Raw genomic sequence first — 24,096 nt, 5'->3', positions numbered from 1 at the left:
TTCGTACCCCAAAATGAAAATAACGTTACGACATTGGTTGAATTTCCATTGTTTATGACATTTTTAACCAATCACGACGTTTTGGTGTACAATTTTGAAAATATTACCCAGGATGCATTAGATTCTGAAACGGCGAATTCATGCATTTCAATTGTATGGTGCGTCGATTCAGACTTTTGTTGATATGTCAAATGATTGAGTTAAGTCATTTCAATTGATATTTTGTAGTGTGTTTTTCTACATGTATGTTGTTATTTACACTATTGTTTCAGATGAGGGTGAAGGTTGGTACATATAAACATGTTAAAACCCGCTGCATTTGTTTGCACCTATCCTAAGTAAGGAATATGATGTTCAGTAGTTGTCGTTTGTTGGTGTACGTGGTTCATAAGTGTTCCTCGTTTTTTTATATTAGACGGTTGGTTTTCCTGTTTGAATGGTTTTACACTAGTACTTTTTTAACTCTTTATATCTTGCTGTTTGGTGTGAGCAACGACTCTGTGTTAAAGATCTTACATTGACATATAACGGTTTATACTTTTATAAATTGTTACTTGGATATATATTTGTCTCAATGGCACTCATACATTTTTTGTACCACATATTCTTATATCTAATTAATATGTCCACCATTTACATCAAAACTGGACTTGTAAACAATTCAAGTGACAGGGAATCGAAAATAAATTGTTCGGATAGCCAGGTTATTGTATATATATACAAAGCACCAACAAGTTACCTTTAACAAATAGGTGTCCTAGCTAATTTATAAAATGTGTCAAGTGCTGATTGGTTATTTGTACATCACAGGCTCTTGTCTTAGATTCCCCCCCCCCCCTATATATACCTTTATATAACTAAAGGTACTCAACTAAATTTTTTGAAAAATGACACACAGTCCCGAATTCCCGTTATTTTTCGATTTCTCTGTTGTCAAACCTACTTAAACTTATTATGCCATAAATCTAAATTGATGTATATACACAATGGTATATGACACGACTATCATTGTTGTCGGGATCATTAGTAGCAGGCCTCAGAAGTCGGTCAACGGGATTTTTCTTTTGCATACGTCTCAAGACTTGGCAACACCCAGTCCGCATGTAATTTTATACTGGTTTCTCATTGGTCAATCGTCTGGCTAAAAATAAATGTTGGAAATTTTGGTCAATTAATAATTCAACATTAGTGTCGTTGTGTACACGTGTGTTTCATATCAAAATGAATGTCAAACAGCTTATAGCATTGAATGAGGTAAAAAAAAAATGGTCATAACCAGACAAGTGCCTGTGTTGTACATGTAGGTCCATCTGATTTTTAAAAAATCCCAGAAGCAAAAATAATTGATGATTTACTATACATAGTCGTTCTGAATATGCAAGAACTATTTGCCACTGGACATTAAACAAACAACAACCGCTTATTATGTATGACCTCTGTTTCCTCAATACTCTTTCTGAACACATGAATTCATAAACGTTTTATATGTACCCAGAATGCATCAGACACGTAGAGTCTACAGTAAAGCAATGTCACACACAAAAAAGAACAAAAGAAATCTTGGTTTTGTTTCGCAAACTGTTTTTACTTTAACTGATAACATTTTACAATAAACATTTCAAAATGTACAAAAACACTTTTATTAAAGAATTAGGAAAACAAACGGTAAGCAACAAAAGTAACAAATTAAAACAAAATAAAAATATGACGAAATCGTATCTGCTGAATTAGTATCTCCTTGCGTTGACGCTGTATATCCTGTAAAAGTAAAACACACATTAATACATAACACAATAAATACATAGCGATTGTAAAAATGAAATAATGAGTTTATTTCTTTTTTCATTGATATAACTATATCTTGGGATTTGTGGAATAAATATCAACCATATACAAGCAAATACCGTAATAGATGTTCTTATGAACTCCCGTTTGAAGGCTCAATTGGTCATCCGATATCTCAAAATATCTTATATAATTATTGTACAATAACTTAAATATTTGAAAAAAATACACCATGACCAAAGTGTGCAACTACACTCCTAACTGTTTATTGCTATCTTAGGCCGTGTTCACACCAAACGCCGTGTAGAGTAAACATGCTTACAATTAGTTTAGTGTAGTGTGCACTGGTTTCACATTACATTTGTTCACATCTATACACCTTGTTTAGCTACCTGTACATAAGATTTGTTCTCACTTGTAAACTATGTGTCATTTAAATGTTCATTACGTAGAACTGAATTCAAAATTTTGGGACAATTTTTCTAGCGGTAATTAAGGGAACAACCATTTGACTTCAAAAGGGGGGGGGGGGGGGGAATGGAAATATTCCGATCCCCAATTTGATAAAAAAAAATGATCATACAGATAATAAAAGAAATATTCTGAATCAAAGAGTTTCCCCATACATTATAGTGTTTAATATTGAAAAAAAATGTATTTGATCACCAGCATCGAAAAAAAAGGAATAAAAACGTACGCGCGAAAAAAAAAATCTTAATCAGATAAAAAAAAATTAACCCTTCCCCTTTTTAAGTTGAGTGGTTACTACTTTATGAAAGCCATTTTTAAAATTTGCAGTAGTTTGAATATACTGGAGGTGTCTCGATTACGCATTAGATAACGTTAGCTGCAGCAGCGTGCTTACAGCCGAAAAAAAAAGGATTGAGTTATTAGGGATCTCTAAATTTTTTATCTTTTCTGTTTGTTTCAAATGGTATTTCTTCTCCAAGGAGTATTTGGTAAAAGAATAGGGTCACGTTTTTTTAAATTTATTTTAAGTTTTATTTAACGGATCTGAGATACTAGACAAACATATCATTTACCCCACACTTTTTTTAGTCATGCATTTATGCGTGAATCGTTGTTTGAGTAAAGACCAGTGGCAAATATTTCTATGTACGTCAAGTCGATTCGGGAAGACCTTTTCAAATGAATTAGGCAGCAACTATTTACTTCATTTTTTAGGGAGGGAAAAGGGGGGGGGGGGGGGGTAGAGGGTCGTGGCCTATTGATTTTTCCAGGACAAATTTTGGTGACAAGTCGAAATCAATTTTAGCATTATATATATATAGTGGCAGCTGAGGGTGAAACAAACACATTTTTTTCAGGGCCAAAAACTGGAAACATTTTTTGTTTCCAAAACAAAATCCATAGCTCACCCCCACCCCCTTGCCTTTATGTTTTATACTCAACTATAATAGCCCCACCCCCATGCCTTTATGTTTTATACTAAACTATAATAGCACCCCATGCCTTTATATTTTATACTCAACTATAATAGACCCCCCCCCGAAAATCAATTGGTTCCTGCCTTATGGGCTCGGCAATGATGCTGCTTTGAGTCTTAATCAGGGGTTAATAAAGTAAGTGAATTTGTTTTTAACGAAAAAAAATCTGTAAAATTTAGACAACAATTTCTGTAAAGAACTATACTAATGATTATCAAAAATATCAATGTTACTCCAAAATAGTTTCCTCCTTAAATATAAACACTGTAAAACTAATGTCCTAAATGCCTAGTTTTGTGTACACTTAACCTACACAAGGCCTACATTGACTATCGACTGTGTGTAGATAAAACATGATTTAAACTACATGTAAACATTGAGTTTTATCAATGGGAACGCAATTGTGTTTAGTTTACGTGTGAGTTACACTTACACCACACCGAATTTAGGTCAATGTGAACACGGCCTTAGACTACACACATACATTGTACGTAAAAACACATTATGTGCAGTATTGCAAAGATCTGTAAAGCATATATATACGGAACGGATATGAACACTGCAACAGATTGTGGATTAAACAGATACGTTTTGTTATAATTTTTTCTTCGCTTCGGGAATACCAATATACATTGTACCTAAATAATGCTACAGAGTATTGTTGGTGTTAATTTTGAAACAAGCAAATGTAAACTTGGTACAAGTACGCAGGCGGGAAACTTAGCTATATTTCTATTGGACAGGTTTAATTACCTGCAGGACAATCGGCTTGCTGTTGAGTTGATCCCGTCCACATCTCCATATTGGACTTGATAATATTATTCATAATGCTGATATCACATGATTCAGTTGTATTAATGTTGCCTTCGTAGCAATTTAGGTCATCTAAATATACGCTGAAATGGATGAATATTTCAAGAAAGTCTTAGAAAACAAATTGAAAATTAAGGCTGATAAGCGCCTTAATCACGTGACAAATATGCAAAATTGCTGTTCGGAGAACACTTAATGTCAATAAACTATTTTCGTACGGTATTACCGACTTTTGACTTCGGAATTTATACTCCTCGAACAGGTAACTAGGCGGAGTCAATCTCCTAAAACAGACAGAGTTGTCATCCTTTCCTTCTCATACCTCTGTCTGTATGGGAGATTGAGACGGAGTACCATGTTGTCAGAATTAACCACAGAGTATGTACTTTGGAGCTTTGGAGTTTAAAGTCCTAAAATGGAAATAGTTTTTCAACGTTTAATTGATTTTTAAATTTTGGCTTGCGCACTCCCTCGGTATCAAGTTTTCAAGAACTTATGAAATTACTCGCATTTCATTCCCATGTTCTAGTTTTTATCTATGACGGATATGTTTACTAGTTGGTGGAAAACACACAAATTTTATATTTGATACTCGAAGAAGTACAGTATTATAAAGGTAAAATATGGGTAAAAATTGGTTCGGACGTTCACCACTACTGACACCAAATTATTTCAAATTGTCCACTTTGATGCATTTAGTATACAGTGAAACCTGACTAAACCGAATCCTGTATAAACCGAAAATCTTAAGTCCAGAAGTGGTTCGGTTTTAACAGGTTTCACTGTATATTGTAAATTTTTGAATTCTAATTTAAAATATGGTTAAGTAGACTTTTGAACTCTCAGTTTACTCTTGTAGATATGTGTCTTCCAAAATAAGAAAGCTTCAAGCAAATAATCGACATAGCACTCACATGTCATGATAACGACATGCAGACTGAAGAACAGCAATTAAGGGTGTTTTACCAGAGATTTCATGCTTGTTATACATAAATAGCTCTTTCTCCACAGTTTCAATGTTCAAACATTGGTCTATGCTTTGCATGAATGCGTATTATACACAACCGAAGACGGTACAAATAAATCAATGGACAACTCACACGCGAACATGTTTTGCATGAGTGCGTGTTATACACAACCGAAGACGGTAACAACAAATCCATGGAAAACTCACCTACAGTTTCCAGTCTGGACATACTGATGGTATACAGATTCACATATTACTGGTAGATAGTAAAGTATTGACTGAATGTTACTGCATGACCTTGGTGGTATACCTAATAACATAAAATAAATAAATTGGTTGTTGTTGTTAAGCCGGTAGATTCTGGCCTTTCTTAGTCTTGTACAGTGAAACCTGTTAAAACCGAACCTCTTCTGGACTTAAGATTTTGTTCGGTTTTGGCCAATTTTCGGTTTAATCAGGTTCACAACACACTTTATTTGATATGACGGTGCTTACGAACATGTTTGGTTTATACAGGTTTTCGGTTTATACAGGATTCGGTTTAGTCAGGTTTCACTGTATTATTTTTAATTTTAGTTTCTTGGGTACAATTTGGAGTTTAGTATTTCGTTCGTTATCGCTGAACTAGTATATATATTTGTTTAGGGGCCAGCTGAAGGACGCCTCCGGGTGCGAGCATTTCTCGCTGCATCAAAGACCTGTTGGTGACCTTCTGCCGTTGTCTGCTCTATGGTAGGGTTGTTGTCTCTCTGACACATTATCAATTTCCATTCTCAATTTTACTGACTCAACATTGCTGCATGACCTCGGTGGTACAAAATGTATACCGAAAAAAAAAAAAAAAATATATTGATAAATAGTAGGTGTTTAATGCCACTTCAAGTGTAAGAGATATATTTGTCCTGGTAAAATATGTCTGGGCGGACAAATATTACTAGTATAAAAAGTCCATGGTTACAGAATTTACTAGTATGTATTTAGTCCGATGTTAGTAATATTAATCCCCAGACTAATTTTCCTAGGAAATCATGTCCATGTCGTTAGTATTCCTAGGTAACATTGTCCATGTCCTTCATTTTAAAAGGTGAATATAAATGTTATGTTTTAATATTATTAAAGAAAAAAACATAAGAGTTTTGTATCAATTGTTTTAATAAAATATATCCCCAGACTAATTTTCCTAGGAAATCATGTCCATGTCATTTATAGTAATACATGTAGGTTAAAATGTCCATGCCCTTTATGTTAAAAGGTGAATTTAAATGTTATATGTTTTAATATTGTTAAAGAGATTTGTATATTTTTTTTAAATAAAATTTATGTCCTTTAGAATAATTTTCCTAGGAAATCATGTCCATGTCATTAATATTCCTAAGTAAAAATGTCCATGTCCTTTATTATAAATTAAGGAAAAGTAATGTTTTAATTAGTTTATAAAGTACATGTACTTTGTTTTAATTGGTAAAAATAAGGAAACTTTACAATCTTAATTAAGATTTTTTTTTCTATTTTGAATATTTTTTATGATATAATAAAACTATTAGAAAGCTAGTCTTTTTCCTAGGAAAATAAGTGCCAGACATATTTTACTAGCTATTGACTTATTTTACTAGGAACATTTGTCCAAGGACTTATATTCCTAGAAAAATCATAGACATGGACTTGATTAACTAGGAAAAATAGTCTGGTGGACAAATTTTACTACCAGACTAAATTTACTGTTACATTAGCACCATTTGAATTGTAAGACGCTACATTATATCATAAGCCAAAATGCGACATGTAGATGTATTGATAATATCAACGAATTTTAACGCCTCACAGAATTATACTTGACTTTTAATTTTTAACTCAACTTTTCTTAAACGTACATAACATCTACGATCTACGGGAAGTAACTCTGAATAACTTGTGGCATACATCGCACTTTTTTTCAATTTTTCTCTTGGTTTTTATCTGAAAAACTCCTCCCACTAATATTTATAAGTATACATGTATTAAACATAATTTTTATATAGATATACAGATTAAAATGGCTTAATCGGTGCTAAGCTACAATAACCTACATAGATTAATATCGAACTGAAGAAATTGCTGCACTTCATCTTTGAAGTCCACAATCATTTGGTGTTGTTCTTTTGCCGAGCATATCTTGTCGTATGTTGTATTGACTGTATCGAACACACATTTCTGTACATTGTTTAGCAAGTATCTGTAAAGTATAAAAAGAAAGTTTGAATAAGCACAGAGCAGATCCAGACATTGTAAAAAGGGGGGTTCCTTACCAAGGACAAAGAGGGGTTTTAACTACATTCAAATGCATTGATCGTAAAAAAAGGGGGTTCCAACCCCCGGACTACCCTCAAACCCCTGGATCCGTCACTGAAGCATGTCTTTTTTTGACATGATACTTGCCTTCTAGTTATAACATTTAAAAATATATTGTATTTGCAAATTATATGCATAATTGACAAGCGAAACCAATACCTATATTCAGCTTTCTGATTAGATTAGATACAGTGAAACCTGACTAAACCGAATCCTGTATAAACCGAAAACCTGTGTAAACCAAACATATTCGTAAGCACCGTCATATCAAATAAAGTGCGTCGTGAACCTGATTAAACCGAACATTGGCCAAAACCGAACAAAATCTTAAGTCCAGAAGAGGTTCGGTTTTAACAGGTTTCACTGTATTAGTTAATATATTAGAGTTAGATATTAAATTCACGAGTAATTGGTCATGATATGCATTTATACCCTTTTAGAAAGATTGATTGTGTTTAAAGCCACTTTTAACATTATTGTGCTATTTCATGGTGGTCAGTTTTTATTGGTGGAGGAGGGCAGATTGCTTGGCGAAAACCACAGACATTCGGTAGGAAAAGTGACAACCCTTGCTAGTCAATTTTGCACCTGCTCCGTGCCACATTCGAACTCACAACCTTAGTGTTGGACTACCTACACCACTAGCTCATACCCTTTTCGAAAATCTCTAAATAAATTGTATACTGAGAATATAAAAAGGAGGTGTGGTATGATTGGCAATGAGAAACACTTCACAAGAGACCAAATGACACAGAAAATAACAACTATCGGTCACCGTACGGGCTTCAACAATGAACAAAGCCTATACCGCATAGTCAGCTATAAAAGACCCTGACTTCACAAATGTAAAACAATTCAAACGAAAAAAATGACACACTAATTAAAATACAAAAAAAATTAACGAAAAACAAATATTATGTAATACAAAAAAAAAACAAAAAAACAACACGTATTTATGTCTAAATTACAGGCTCCTGAATTGGGAAAGGCATCTACATACAAAATATGGCGGGGTTAAATATGTTAGTGGGAAACATAGTTTTAGTTTTATACAGTGAAACCTGACTAAACCGAAAACCTGTGTAAACCAAACATGTTCGTAAGCACCGTCATATCAAATAAAGTGCGTTGTGAACCTGATTAAACCGAACATTGGCCAAAACCGAACAAAATCTTAAGTCCAGAAGAGGTTCGGTTTTAACAGGTTTCACTGTATCATAAGTGTTTCTTACCCACACTTTTCCTCATTTGTTGTTGACTGGTAGAACGAGAGGATGTCTTTTGTAGCACAACTCGTAGCTATTTCTTCTAACTTTTTGCTGTCAGTACATATATCTACAAAATATAATTCATTTTTAAAATAAACCAGAAATGTGCAGCGACCATTAAATTATCATATGTACATAAATATATATAGGAAGATGTGGTATGAGTGCAAAATATAGTCTATTTAAAGAATACCATAAAAAGCATCGACACAAAAATCTAAGAAAAGCTATGCACTATTATTTTAATTTCGAAGGGAATGAACAAGAAGGCTTTTGAATGTTTGTTTGTTCATTTAACGTGGTACCTAGCACTACAGGGAGATAACTCTGTAAAATAAGCTTAACGTTTTAATCACATTGTATTACCAATGTTATTTCAACTGATCGGGCGGAGCTTACGTTTTAGTTTGCATATTGGACAGTCTATATTTGTAGATGTGTGTGATAAGGATGATTGCCGTAATAATTATAATTGACCTCTAATCACCTATCAATGTCATCAAAGGAATTTACAAAAGAATGACTCGACACTTCATTGATGAGTTTATTCTAAAACACCTATCTATAGATGGACTGGTTTATTATGAGCGAACCGGTTAAACTCCGTCCAGTCAAGTGAAATAAATTGAGTAATATTAATAAGGAAATAAGCGTTTCAATGATCAATGATCAAAATTAGTATATGTCAAACTGCTATGTATCCAACCAATTTTTTCCGAGAAAGTGATTGGTTCATTTGCTTTGAAATTTTTATATTTTTTTTCAAGGGATCAAAGTAAATATTTTTTAAAAATTTTATGAAAATTAAACGAGCAAAATTAATTTTAGTCAGCTTCAATGAAGGTGTGTCACGGATTAGAAGTTCCTTCATAACATTAAGTTCCAAAAGGAACGAATATTCTGGAATATTATTTCCACAGGAATAAATATTACAGTACATGCAGTATATGTTTCTAACGGAATAAAAGGTATAGAATATTTGTTCCAACAGGAATAGGTATTATGACAATGTTTATAATTTAAACAAAGTTTCCGTTGGAACTCCTGTTACATGTAGGTGGAACAAATATACGTTAAATTGACAAATACACTAAGGTATAATCTAGAGAGAAATATTGGTACCATGCGATGAATATAAAGATTACTTATTATTATTATGTCATTAGTGCTTAGATGAATATTGCATAACTTTATTATTGTTACTTAACGTCCAGTGGCATGTTTTAGGCATATTTTAAACCGACAAATGAACAATGCAGTTTGTACATTTTTTAGGGTAATGAGGGGAGACAATTTCTTAAACGGTGAAAATAAAATCTACAGTGAAACCTGACTTAACCGAATCCTGTATAAACCAAAAACCTTTGTAAACCAAACATGTTCGTAAGCACCGTCATATCAAATAAAGTGCGTTGTGAACCTGATTAAACCGAACATTGGCCAAAACCGAACAAAATCTTAAGTCCAGAAGAGGTTCGGTTTTAACAGGTTTCACTGTATCTTTTTTTTACCACTATCCTTTATTCTTTATATATTTTATTACCCTATAATTCTCTATTCTCCTCTAGTCTGTATACCCCACCAAGACCCCCATTATAATACTGACTGACTCTTACCTCCGTAAATACAAACAGGCAGCACTGTTAAAACCAATAGCAGGATCATAACTCTAACACATGGGTCATGGTTCATCATAAAGATATTTCTGTAAAAGAAATCATAAATAAAAGGTATTTCTAAGTATTCCTAATCATAAATAAAAGGTATTTCTAATCATAAATAAAAGGTGTTTCTAATCATAAATAAAAGGTAAAATAATAAATTATAATCATAAATAAAAGGTATTTCTAATCATAAATAAAAGGTATTTCTAATCTTAAATAAAAGGCATTTCTAATCATAAATAAAAGGTATTTCTAATCTTAAATAAAAGGTATTTCTAATCATTAATAACAGGTATTTCTAATCTTAAATAAAAGGTATTTCTAATCTTAAATAAAAGGTATTTCTAATCATTAATAAAAGGTATTTCTAATCATAAATAAAAGGTATTTCTAATCATTAATAAAAGGTATTTCTAATCTTAAATAAAAGGTATTTTTAATCATAAATGAAAGGTATTTCTAATCTTAAATAAAAGGTATTTCTAATCATAAATAAAAGGTATTTCTAATCTTATTAATAAGATTGTTTGCCCATTATTCTCCTAATCTGATTACAATACAGATCCAGTATTCATGCAAGCCATGCTCACATAGATTTCAAAACGCTGCATTCTATTTTCTGTTTTCAAGACCTTTCGAAATTCTCTGGTTTTTTTTCGGATAACCCTCTGTTTTTTTTCCAGGATAATCTATTTTTCTCGTTCATTCAAAAAAAGCTGAAATTGTATTGGCTGATGTAATAATTAGTTATTACTAGAACAGAAAATAAAAGAGTGTATACATTTAGATCAGATTGGTAAATCTCTATTCTCTATATTTGACCACCTCACTATTTTTTGGGGAATTGCTCTCTGTTTTTTTTTTGCCTTTTTCTCCGTTCGGCATTTTTAAGATACTCAATGCTCTTCAACTTTGTACTTGTTTGGCTCCGTAACTATTTTGATCTGAGCGCCACTTATGAGCCTTTTGAAGACGAAACACGCGTCTGGCGCATTATATTATAATCCTGGTACTCTTGATAACTATAGGACATTATTCCCTTGTCTATAAACCCCACTAAGTCCAAATCATGAATAAAAGGGGATGTCGATTGTATGTTAATACAGTGAAACCTGACTAAACCGAATCCTGTATAAACCGAAAACCTGGACTTAAGATTTTGTTCGGTTTTGGCCGATGTTCGGTTTAATCAGGTTCACAACGCACTTATTTGATATGACGGTGCTTACGAACAGGTTTGGTTTAAACAGGTTTTCGGTTTATACAGGATTCGGTTTAGTCAGGTTTCACTGTACAATGTATGTGAAGGTTTTGCCATTTTTATTTCACGTGCAGCCGTGAAAAAGGTTCGATATTCACCGTTTTTCGTGAAATCGTTAAAAAGATCAACGTGCAAGACATTTTTAATTATTCGTTCATCGTGAAATGGCAATTTTATTTCGCTTTCTTCCGTGCAGATACCCACCCTTTACGCACCTCTTAAAACATGGGACAACGAAATAAAGAAAATGAAGAAAAAAAAATGCCATAAAATAAAAAAAAAATACAGAAATGAACTTATGAAGAAAGAACTCTATCTAGACCCTAATTAATACTGTACGACAACAAATAGCTGCTGATAAAAGTGATATTCTTACCTTTTCAACAGTCTGTCTCCTAATGTCAACACCACACCTATTAAAGTTTTAGGAGGATACTTTATAGTTCTTTCATAATTTACTTACAATTTGAGTCGTGATCACAGTTCACTTGGAATTCATTTTGATTTTGTTTTCGATCAATGATTTTGAAAATTGTACTTACGTTTTAATGGTGAAGACTTGTTGTAAATTATGTTCTAGTGATGGTTATCCTGATGTTTACATCTACACTTTTAAATCGCATAATATCGATGGGGTCCTGCCTTGATAGGGTCTTTCATTTCTGTATTCTTTATTGTTTATACCATTTTTATGCCCCACCTACGTTAGTAGAGGGGCATTATGTTTTCTGGTCTGTGCGTCCGTCCGTCCGTTCGTCCGTCTGTCCCGCTTCAGGTGAAAGTTTTTGGTCAAGGTAGTTTTTGATGAAGTTGATAGGGGCGTAGCAAGGTCAAACTGATGTGTACGCAATGCCGGGGAAAGAAGTCATACGGCGAAGGGTCTGGGGGCCGCTCAAGGCCCTAGAAGCTCTAGATTAAATGGTGCAAAATCCTGCATTCTCGCGATTTCCTGGGACTGAAAATGACCTCACAGAAGTCTTATTTTTAATAGAGTAAAAAAAACTTCTAATGTGTAGTGGGTAGAGCTTATTTATATATTAGGTAACAACTAAAATATATAGTGCCTAAAAAATATATATAAAAAGCTACAAGGAAAAGCTTCAAACTAAATCGGAGTTCTTTTTATCAACTTCCAAAAACGAGTCTTTTATTTTTACAAAGCAAGGAAAACAAGCACTTTAAATTTTGCACATGGAGAATAAGCACTTTTAATCTCGAGACACCGTCGTATAATTAAATAAACGAGGCACCCATATTGCACGACTGAACATAAAATAAAAGAGTAAAAAACACATTGATCGTTAAAAAAAACGGCGAATAGGTTGCAAAAATATTACCCTTAATAGAACATCACGTTTTATTTCATCAGTCATTTTGAAATATTCAGAAAAGATGTCAGAGTAAGGAGGCATAGTAGACGCACTTATTGTATTCTGAAACCCCGAGGACTCAGCTATTTTAATTGTTTGCATTAGCAGCACAATCACGATGCTGGTCCCGAAAATGTAAAGAGAAAACTAGTTTCCGGAACGGAATATAGTTACAAAGCGACTATTAACATATTTTTATAACACTTTACAATAAATTCTATTACTTAAGTTTTATTTTAACTAGATTTACCATATTTTTATTTTTGTCAAACTTTCGATGTGTACGCAACTGCGTTTTTGCGTACGGGTTGCTACGCGCCTGGTTGAAGTCCAATCGACTTCAAACTTAGTATACATGTTTCCTATGATATGATCTTTTTAATTTTAATGCCAAATTAGAGGGTTTACCCCAATTTCACGGTCCACTGAACATAGAAAATGATAGTGCGAGTGGGGCTTTCGTGTACTTGGGATACATTCTTGTTTCTTTATTCTTTACAATTTCCCCCTGTTTTCCTGTATTCTGTAAACCCCCATCCCCACCCTCTTTTCTAGACTAATTACGATAACCATAAAGTAAATTTTATTAGAATGGATCAAAATGCATTTTGATTGGTTAAATGGTGTTTGCAAATACGCTGCCCCAGAAATACGTTTGAAACAACAACAGTACCCCTTTTTTTTGCCAATCAATGCATTTGAATTGGGACATATAGTTGGAACCCCCCTTTTTAAAATGGCTGGATGCGCCACTGACTGCATGGCTCAGTCTGGTTATTATAAGCATACGCATTTAAAAATAAAAAGTTAAATTTCAATCCGAATTAGATATATCCTCGCATGTAGAGATGTAAAGAGGTGCAATTGTTTTCCTGTGATCTGTAAAACACAACAAATCTTCTCCGAAACATAGCACGATAACATTCGTCTCAACTCGGCCGATTCCGTACCCTCAGAAGGTGAGTAGCGGATTCTACCGAGGATTGCCGAATGAGCACGATTACTGACAAGAAGTTTCTGTCAAATTGACTACAGGAGAAAACTTAACAACAGCATGGGAAAAGAAAAAGACATGTGTCTAGCCTCCCGCGAATTTGTCGATGGCGAGACAAAAATGCATTATTGTCATTCATATATCCAATTATGATAATTATATATACTTTACCTACCATTGTATTGCCTATTGTGTCATCTAATACTTTAGAAACATTTAAAATTTTCAAATTATACAGCAATTAAGACTAAAACAATTCAGTTTGAAGTCCCCCTCTCCAAAAAAAAAAAAAAAAAAAAAAAGATCGGGCAGTAATTAAATATATTGTACCTCGGATTCCGTAATGAAAATTCTACCAATGAAGGCACACCTCTTCAAATTATAATAGTTTAGGATTCACAGACAATATAGATAACATATGATCTTCCACTAATATCACTGGTACAATATTTATATAATAATGTTATTCATAAATTCAGGCTTAACATCAGTAAAACACTTTTACTATAAAATGTAGCATATACATGTACGTTTACTATGACTTGTAATGTTCCAGAATAAGCCTTGAGCACTTAACAAATGTTGTCTTCCTGTTTACAGTGTGTTCCTTATATTAAAATTATTAGTATATTTAATTCTAAATATGTGTACAGGTAAATTGGCGCGAGTGAATTTTTGTCTATTGGCGCGAGAGGATTTGTGTCTATTGCCGCGAGTGTTTTTTTTTCTATTGGCGTAATGAAACCTTTGAAAATAGTGTTATGATACATATGATATTAAAAATAATATTTGGCGCAAAAAAGACTACAGTATCTGATTTAGTCCTTGTTTATTCAGGCATGTATTTTCCAAATTTCTCTATGGGAGTCTTTTCATTTGCATGTACATGTACCAAATTATAAAATAGTAGAATAGTAGGAACACAACTTTTAAGATTATTTAGATTTCTAAAAACATAATTCTAACTTCCTTTCTTTATTGATAGTAATCGCAAACGCTTATACTTTAAAACGGCATTTTAAAGAAAAGAACATATAAAACGTGTTATTTATTTTCAAACTATCTTTAAGTTATAATCAAACTCTTTCTTCCTGTAAATAAAGAAATATTTATTTGCTTCAGATTATGATTTTACATTAATATGTTTACCAACTGTGTTTAAGTGCTAAAACAGTTATTATAGTCCTTTTATTGTTGTAGGTTTGTAATCATTAGAAAGCAGTTCTCCTTATTAGACATTTTTTGCTTGTTTGATCATTTACAGCTGTTATCCTAATGTTAGCAAGTTGAAAGTTTAAGTTTAACTCCGCCCTTTTATATTATTTTCAGATGTCAATCTTATTTGCACTGCTTGAGCAAACAACAATACAAACAAAGCAAGCAAGCAAACTAAACCTTTAACTTACTAGCATTAGGATAACAGCTGTAAACACGCCGAAATGAAAGTTATGATATATGCTTAACATCAAGTGTCAAGTTCAGGATAATAAAATTTTAATGTTATATGAATATTAACCCTGCGTTGTACTAGACCGACATGCTGAGCCGGGTTTTTAACGTGCTAGTTAACAATTTCACAGTCTGCAGAAGAAAAATCAACTGTCCGGGAACATTATTCTGACTTTGAGCCAACCAGTATTTGCTGTAACTCTTTACAACGCTGTGTGTTTACCAGGAGAACAAAACCAACAGATACCAATTTTAAAATATTTTATTGGACCCAGACGGGGTTCAAACCCGAAACCTCCTATACTCAAGGCACTTCCACGAGACCTTCGAGACGACTGACAAGCACAAAGCACTTTTCACATAAACAGTTATACATTTTCAAATAATAGACTGTTCAGCATTGGAAAGGATAAGCAGGGGTACAAATGCACCTTGGCACTGCAATATAAATAAGTCCGGTTTTGGCTATACTTTTCGGTCCAATCGATTCTATAAGGTCCTCAACGTTTGTACAAGTTTTTGGATTTTCAAATATTTAGACCTTGAGCACCAACCAAAACCGCGTCTGATTCAGAAAAATAGTACCATTAATGTTGTTATTACACTGTATTAGAAACAGTCGCTGTTTTACTTCAACAAAAGTTCTGGTGAACAATTTCAAACTAAAATTCGAAATGCCGTTCCAGTTAAGTTTTCCGAGTTGTGTAGTGACTGTATTCACAATACGCAACAAGTGAGGGCCCTCATGGGGTTTTTGATTATGTGATTACTTGGCCGTTTTTTTAATGATTATTTGATTATTAAGCCAAATATTTCATGATTATTTGATTACCTAGGACTGTATTTTTAGTTTATGATTATTTGATTACTAAAGATAAGCAAATATTTAATGATTATGTGATTATATTGGCAAAAAAATGGTGATTATGTGATTACTAGGACCCCCCCCCCCCCCCCATGAGGGGCCTCAACAAGTGAAACTGCGAGCTACTGCTCACTAATGATAACCCACCCTAATATAATAGTGTAAAAATATGTAAGTGTTTGGTAAATTTGTAAACAGGAAGTTGTTGAGTGATGATCTGAAAAAGCACCACACGGTATAGCTCACTTATATACAACCCTGACCAAATTTCAGAAATCCTTGTAATTAAGTTCCTCAGAAGGATGCGTGAAAAATATACATGGGTCGGACAGAGATAAAAACAGTTTACCACCATTTTTTTTAAAATAGGGGTATGATTAAATGTTTGGTATGATTTGGTAACAAATAGACTAAGTCTTATAACACAAAACAATATTAAAACATACATTTTTATTATTTAATCTAATCAATTCCATCACAAGGGGCAAATCAATAGACAACTTTCGAGTTCGATGCATTTCAGTTAAAAACTCTGGTTTTAGTGAACATCATTCGTGCGTTTAGGGGCATCGTCACTTCCATTCCAATGTTGAGCGTGTGGTTGGAAAATTATAATACTATATTGCACGATTTATTCGGCAAACTAAATTATCATAATTGACAATCAGCACTGCTGTCATTAGGGAATTGTTATTAAGTATTTACAAAACAAAAATTATTTCTAGTTTATCCTGCACAATGACGATCACTAAGACGCTTGATGAACGTTGATAGTGCAGGGATACAGGCGACCCCTCTAGGTGGCACGGTAGTATTTGCATTCCAGAATTTAGGTTGCTCTTTTGTGTACCCTACTTAGGTAAATGTATCTAAACAGTGTGATTGGACAAAAAATACAGTATCAACTGAACATACTTTCCCAAACTGAGGGATGAATCAGGTGTAGAAAAATATGAAATAATTTTACATACAGATGAAAATGAATTTTTGAGAATTTTTGAGAATTTTGTATTCACTGCACCATAAAATACCTAAAAGTACTAGTGGCCTTAGGTTTTTAAAAATAGCAAAAAAAGTAAACAGTCATGATACATATTCAAATTCATTTTTGAATAGTAAAATGAAAGTACTTCAGTTAACTGTGAATGTAGAATTTTTTGCGGTGTTAGAAAGTGGTGAAAATTCTAAAAAGGCTATCATTATCCCTTATGGGCCAGGAAATACTACCGTGCCACCTCTATCTGGTAAATGACATCACCAAGGCGCACCTAATTGACGAGTTTTTTTTCAGGTGACGGATGAACTCGAAAGTGGTCTATTAGCATTCATTTTATAAAAACAATGTTAACATATGATTCAATGATACTTTATAAAATTCAAACAATGATGTCACATGACGAAAAATATAATATTTTATTAAATAAATTGTATCCCCAAAAATGTTGATGCATTAAGAGAGTTGAAATGTACAGGCTACACCAACGTTGTTATCTCCTGTATAGGAAACAATACTAGTCCGCATCATATGGTTGAAATATCTTATAAATAATATGACAACAACATATATTAGTGTTAAGTTATAAAGTAATACAGACCCCGTGACCTCTGTTATCTCCCTTTGAAATATAATCCCCTGTGTGGGCGGTAAATTTGTTTTCATACGCATTGCGGGGCCCCAATTAATTTCTTTATTTGTAATTTATAATGCATACGTATAGAGATGAGGTTTAACTGTAAAACGATTGAGTCACGAATTTTGATTTTGAGCAGTGCTTTGGTCCAATCGTAAAAGGTTATAAACAAGGACATCTGAAACTGCCAAACTTAATGTAGACCATAGCAACATACAGTGAAACCTGTTAAAACCGAACCTCTTCTGGACTTAAGATTTTGTTCGGTTTTGGCCGATGTTCGGTTTAATCAGGTTCACAACGCACTTTATTGGATATGACGGTGCTTACGAACATGTTTGATTTATACAGGTTTTCGGTTTATACAGGGTTCGGTTTAGTCAGATTTCACTGTATATTGTTCATGTTTTGAAATTCTAAATAAATTGTGATTGTTTGTATGATTGTTGGTTGCTTTACGTCAAGCAGCAATTACAGTGAAACCTGATTAAACCGAACCCTGAATAAACCGGAAACCTGTCTAATCCAAACTTTTTCTGAAGACCAATCATATCACATTTTATGCATTGTGAACCTGATGAAACCGAATACCTGCCAAAACTGAACAACATCTCATATCCCGAAAGGGTTCGGTTTAGTCAGGTTTTACTGTACTTCATGCATGATCAGGACGATACCAAACATACGATAAATATATCCTGAAAAAGAGGCTGTGCGGGATGAAGGTCAAGGAGATTTAGACTATAACTTATAAATAAGGGCATATCGGATATTTCGCGCCTTGCAACAGGCAACATACGGACTCCTTAAAGAGTTGCTACAAGGGGTCTTAATGTGCAGAGTATGGAACTCGATCCACACGAGGCTTCGGATTTATCGTCCTGATTATTTACATCCCGCTCAACCAAAAACATAAGTCCCACTTTTGTCGGAAGAAGACATAGAGTTGCCATATTTTCAAAATAATGCAACATTGTTTTAGATCATAACACCGTCTTTTAAATAATCAAAGCAATACAAACATGGCGAATAACGACAATGAGTTCAGTGATACTGATATGAATGGCAAACTGGCTGAATTTACATCTGAAAATAAATGAGAATGACTTCATTCCTCACATTTCACATAAAACTACAGTTACAAAGAAAATATGTATGTATATGAACATTGCTACAACGCAAGACTGCTGCTGTGTGTATAATTCAATAAAATAAATTAAGATAAACAGTCGACTCTTGATAAATTTATATATTTTTTTCAAGCATTATGATTTTAATGCAGTAAAATCATAGTAATATATTTCTTTTTAAAAAAAGGGAAAAACGGGGTATTATACAAAGAGACACCAATTAAATGTGAAAAAAATTAAGACATCTATTTTGACGCTTGCTTACTGTAATTGGTAACTTTTTTTTAATTAGTTTTATGTCTTTTTCGTCATTTTTTATCGTTAAATTTTCGATGGTTGGTTTTGGCGATGTTTCATGTCGTGTTGATTTAATAACAAGAACGTACATGTTCATATGTAGGGGATATCATCTTGAATTTATCTGATACAAAGACGAAGACAAAGAAAAAGATGTTTTTTATTAAAGTTTTTTTATATGTCGTGATATTTACTATACGACAACTTCATGTGTGTTCCTTCCACTTCCAAATATAGTATGACGTATTTTTGAATATGCTTTCATGTATCAATTTGGTTAGTGAAATAAGAAAATCAGCCATTTATACCCCCTTCCAAAATGGCGGTCAAGGGAGATAACTCAACCTTAATTTATGTCATGTCATGTTTAAATTTATCTATTCATGCAGTTTTGTGGTTTACAAAGTAAATACTCACTGCAACAGTTATCGACCTCTGATGTTCTCATCTCCGCGATTTTATGTATCTCTCCAAAATGGCGGCCAATAAGTCAAACTTAAATCATTTCTTATATACAGTCAAACCTGTTTTAAGAGACCACTTGAGGAAGAGCAAAAAGGTGGTCTTTAATGCAGGTTTAATATATATGAAATGTTCTTCAGAGGGATAAAATTGGTGGTCTTTGAACACAGGTGTTATCTTTACTTAATACAGGTGGTCTCTTAAGCAGATTTGACTGTGTATGGAATATTGTGATCTAAATAGTATATACCGTCACTACAACAAATATCGACCTCTGAAGTTCCCATTTCCGCCGTCCATGCGTTTCTGTTGGACATTATTGAATTCTGAAACTCTATCAGGGAACACGTTTTATTTTGTGCGGTCACTGCATCTGACATGCACGATCCTAATCTACACAGATTTCTAAACAAAAATATAAACATGAAATAATTAATATCAAATACCACATGTATACACAAACATTAACAAAAATAATGTACTTCTATTTATTTTTACATTTGTCATTATGTGATAAAAATTAAAAGTAACAATAACTTCTTACATGATCTACACAACGTGTCCCACATATTGAACAAGATCCATTTACCCTTCAAGAGCACTTGGAATATATGGTTAGGGAGCTACCATTTGATTTTTAAGGGGGGGGGGGGGGGCTAGGATGAAATTTGAAAAAAATAGGCAGGACAGGAGTTTTGAGTAAAAAAAAAAAGGCAGGATGTGACACTTGCAAAAGAAAAAAGTCAGGACGACAATTTAGGTAAAAAAAAAGTCAGGATAAACTAAAAAAAAAGGCAGGACCGATTAAAGTGAAAAATAAAAAGGCAGGACAGAGATCACAGCTAAAAAAAAATACAGGACAACATTTTTCATCCTAGCCCCCCCATAAAAATCAAATGGTAGCTCCCTTAGTGTTGTTTATATAAAACAGAAGATGTGGTATGATTGCTAATGAGACAACTATCCACAAAAGACCAAAATGACACAGACATTAACAACTATAGGTCACTGTACGGCCCTCAACAATGAGCAAAGCCCATACCGCATAGACATTTTTTAAAATATAAAATAAAACGCTCGTCAAGATTAGTTGATTTATAATACATATACTATATACTAAGCATATCAATGATGCCTCGCTATGTGTTTGATATTAATAGTAGTCATAATCGTCTTGAGCTCAACTCGGTCAATTCCGTTCTTTCGAGATGTATTTTAGGGGCGAAAGGTACCAAAGGGACAGTCAAACGCGTAGATCGAAAATAAACTGACAACGCCATGGCTAAAAAAGAAAAAGACAAACAGACAAATAATAGTACACAACACATAACATAGAAAACTAAAGAATAAGCAACACGAACCACACCAAAACGTGGGGTGATCTCAGGTGCTCCGGAAGGGTAAGCAGATCCTGCTCCACATGTAACTGCTCAACTCAAGGAGTGTCGATTGAAGTACTCTTAAGTTTTACGACAATGCAAATGTACTATTACTTTGTTAAGGTGTTGATGATTTGGTATTTGATAGAAGCCAAACGTGTATGTGTGTATAGTTAAGCTATTACAGTGAAACCTGATTAAACCGAACCCTGAATAAACCGGAAACCTGTCTAATCCAAACTTGTTCTGAAGACCAATCATATCACATTTTATGCATTGTGAACCTGATGAAACCGAATACCTGCCAAAACCGAACAACATCTCATATCCCGAAAGGGTTCGGTTTAATCAGGTTTCACTGTATTATAACTTACCCACAGTTTGAGTATTCTATAAAACTTTCAAATTGAGATTCACACGACACCTCGAGGTAGTACATCACAGATTCGAAATCTGAACAATTCATTACTGGTAAACCTGAAATTACAACATGAGTTAAACCAAGTTTTTTTGTGTTTCATATTATAGTTGTTCTTTTATTCTAAATATTTCAAGAATTTGAAGGCTCCTTCTTTATGATGACAAGAAAAAATTTAAACATTTGGTTGTTTCATTTGGCATAAAGGATAATTATGATTCCATTCTTAAACTAGTAAATCGCAACGTTAAAATCAAAGAACATAGTAAAGTTAAGCATATAAATAAATAGTTAGTGGCGGATCAGGCCATCTGAAAAAAGGGGGGGGGTGTCCAACTATATGTCCCCATTCAAATGCATTTATCGTCCAAAAAAAAGGGGGGTTCCAACCCCGAAACCCTCCCCCTGGATAATGATTAGACTTGCTCAATTTTTAGTCTTACATGTAGTATTGTTTTGTGATTTGTTTTGTTTTGTCTTTTCATCATTGTTCAATCATTGATAAGGCGTTTTCATTTTTCTCTTCGACTCATGGTTGTTGAATTTTTCATTGGTATCTTTCGCCTTAGTCTACTTTTTAGTTTATAATTATATATGAAAATAAGGAGATATGGTATGATTGCCAACGAGACAACTTTCCACTTGAGTTCAAATGACTGCACATATTATAGCCAATTGTATGGTAATTATAAATTTGTAAACAAGTTGTAAATATAAAATATTTGTTTAAGAGCAGTGTAAAAGAAATGATTAGCAACAATTGGGGACATTATTCAGAAAATAGCGTTAAAACGTCATTTCTTTTTATTGTAACATGATAGTTGGACATCAAAAAGGTTCGGGTGTTTAAGCAAATACTTTTCGTATCTTATTTTTATTTAAGGTGGTATCTAACACTACGGGGAGATAACTCTGTAAAATCAGTTAAACGTTTTAATTACGTTGTGTTGTTAGGGGAATATTAAGCTTCTCAATGATCAAAATTAGTGTTTGTCAAACTGCTATATAACAAGTGTAATTTTTCTGATAAAATGGTTGGTTCAAATTTTTTGAAATTTTTATATATTTGTCAAAGGGTCAAAGTAAGTAGTTTGTCAAAAGTTTATGAATATTAAACGAGCCAAATTTATTTTAGTGAAAGTGTTAGGTACCACCTTAAACATTTTTACATACATTCTGTAACATCGAATTTCAAATGCTCGACAATGACGTCACGAAAGTTAACAATGAGCTCGTGTATCTCTCGTGCTTTACATGTTCTATTGTGGTCTGTGCTGATGGCTTCTACAATGCAGGGTCTTACTTTATCTAAAACAATTCTGAAAAATACAAATACAGCTTTGGTGAACATATTATACCATTTCCTTATTTACAAAAAACACTGCTTTTAAAATCCGCCGTTTATTCATGTGTTAATCGGCAATCCTCGGATGAATCCGCTACATGTACCTCTTTCTAAGGCACGGATTCGGCCTAGTTGTGACGAAAGATACATGACATTTGTGTTTGTTCGAATCGCTGAAACGTTTCTTGTTAAATTTATTTCGGATAACATCGGATACAAAAATGAATTCAATAGCTTTTTCACTTTTAATAGATTTTTGCTGTCGGCAAGGATTTTCCACTCTATTTGTCCATCATATAAAAACTCAAAATAGGCTAATCCCTTTCTTTAACATTGATAAGTAAATTATAGTAAAAATTAAACAGCTCTTGTGAATATTTCTGCTGGTAAAATAAATAGAATAAACACATGAAACTAAAAGTTTATTTGAAGATAAGAAGATTTGGTCTGATAAAAAATGAGACATGGTTTCCCAATTAGAGACCAGGCCTTGCAGGCATAAAACTTTGCTCAGTGCTCTGAGCACAAAAATCATGCTCGAAACATGAAATCCAACAATTTGATTGGTTGATTTTCGAGTCGGTGTACAAAAATCATGCTCGAAAGTTTTATGACCGTGAGGCCAGCAATTTGATTGGTTGATTTTCGAGTCTGTGTACAAAAATCATGCTCGAAAGTTTTATGACCGTGATGCCAGATCTCATAGTAGCTGAAAGTTAAAGAACAACATCATTATGATGCGTTTGCATACATGTATATAAAATAAGGAGTTGTTTAGCTAACTTTCTTCCAAAGTTCAATTAAAGCAGATGTAAGAAATTATAAGCAACCATGTACTTCAACAATGAGGATTAATTCATACCGTATAGTCTGATAAAAACAGGCCTGAATTATTTCAATTGAGAAAACTAACGGTCTAATTTATGAAGAAAAAAAAATTATTTGTAGGCATTTTTCAAATTGAATTTATACGCATGTGACAGTTCATTTGCTGCTTCTGGTTCCTGACTTGCCGAATGGGTACCTGAATACAATGTAATGATACGCCGTCATAAAAATATCTTACCCGCATTTTTCGTCAAGTAATTTTGCTTGTAGTAGACCAATCAACTGTTGGGCTGTACATTTTAAGGCTGCTCCTTCAATCAGTTCACCGTTTGTACATGGGTCTGAAAATACAAAGTAAATTACAGAGTTAATATAAAAAAGAAGATTATATGGT

General features: G+C 33.3%; 2 protein-coding genes across 4 annotated transcripts; both read right to left on the bottom strand.

Moving 5' to 3' along the window:
- Nucleotides 1-1,558: 1,558 nt before the first annotated feature.
- LOC139495232 (uncharacterized) lies at nt 1,559-13,068 on the bottom strand. Of its 3 annotated transcripts, none has more exons than XM_071283477.1 (7): nt 12,077-13,068; nt 10,226-10,314; nt 8,574-8,676; nt 7,080-7,225; nt 5,221-5,323; nt 3,987-4,129; nt 1,559-1,758 (listed from the first exon to the last, which is right to left on the bottom strand). In XM_071283477.1, exons 2-7 carry the CDS (start codon nt 10,302-10,304, stop codon nt 1,643-1,645), a joined length of 690 nt encoding a protein of 229 aa, XP_071139578.1. In that variant the 5' UTR covers nt 10,305-10,314; nt 12,077-13,068; the 3' UTR covers nt 1,559-1,642. The 3 variants fall into 3 exon arrangements, with proteins under 3 accessions (XP_071139578.1, XP_071139579.1, XP_071139577.1); XM_071283478.1 differs by lacking the exon at nt 12,077-13,068 and adding an exon at nt 11,998-12,022; XM_071283476.1 differs by lacking the exon at nt 12,077-13,068 and adding an exon at nt 11,911-12,015.
- A 5,132-nt stretch (nt 13,069-18,200) lies between these two features.
- Nucleotides 18,201-22,843, bottom strand: LOC139495231 (uncharacterized). The gene is made up of 4 exons (XM_071283475.1): nt 22,703-22,843; nt 21,486-21,588; nt 19,983-20,137; nt 18,201-18,929 (listed from the first exon to the last, which is right to left on the bottom strand). The coding sequence occupies exons 2-4, from the start codon at nt 21,575-21,577 to the stop codon at nt 18,850-18,852; spliced, it is 327 nt and encodes a 108-aa protein (XP_071139576.1). The 5' UTR covers nt 21,578-21,588; nt 22,703-22,843; the 3' UTR covers nt 18,201-18,849.
- Nucleotides 22,844-24,096: the final 1,253 nt, after the last annotated feature.

This window comes from Mytilus edulis, chromosome 11, assembly GCF_963676685.1.
Source record: "Mytilus edulis chromosome 11, xbMytEdul2.2, whole genome shotgun sequence".
In the NCBI taxonomy this organism is placed as follows: Eukaryota; Metazoa; Mollusca; class Bivalvia; order Mytilida; family Mytilidae; genus Mytilus; species Mytilus edulis.
The sequence above is the reverse complement of the archived record's forward strand: the minus strand, read 5'-3'. Positions and strand labels throughout refer to the sequence as shown.

Bases quoted from the DNA above. Each gene is read 5' to 3' on its own strand.
- LOC139495232 (XM_071283477.1), bottom strand. From the start codon at position 10,304: ATGATGAACCATGACCCATGTGTTAGAGTTATGATCCTGCTATTGGTT. The intron at 5,324-7,079 runs GTAGGTTATTGT...TTATGTTATTAG, and splicing joins TCAGTTCGATATTAATCTAT to GTATACCACCAAGGTCATGC. The intron at 1,759-3,986 runs GTAATTAAACCT...TTACTTTTACAG, and splicing joins GCAAGCCGATTGTCCTGCAG to GATATACAGCGTCAACGCAA.
- LOC139495231 (XM_071283475.1), bottom strand. From the start codon at position 21,577: ATGAATTGTTCAGATTTCGAATCTGTGATGTACTACCTCGAGGTGTCG. The intron at 20,138-21,485 runs GTAAGTTATAAT...ATTTTTGTTTAG, and splicing joins ATAGAATACTCAAACTGTGG to AAATCTGTGTAGATTAGGAT. The intron at 18,930-19,982 runs GTATATACTATT...ATTTATTTTCAG, and splicing joins CGATATTTGTTGTAGTGACG to ATGTAAATTCAGCCAGTTTG.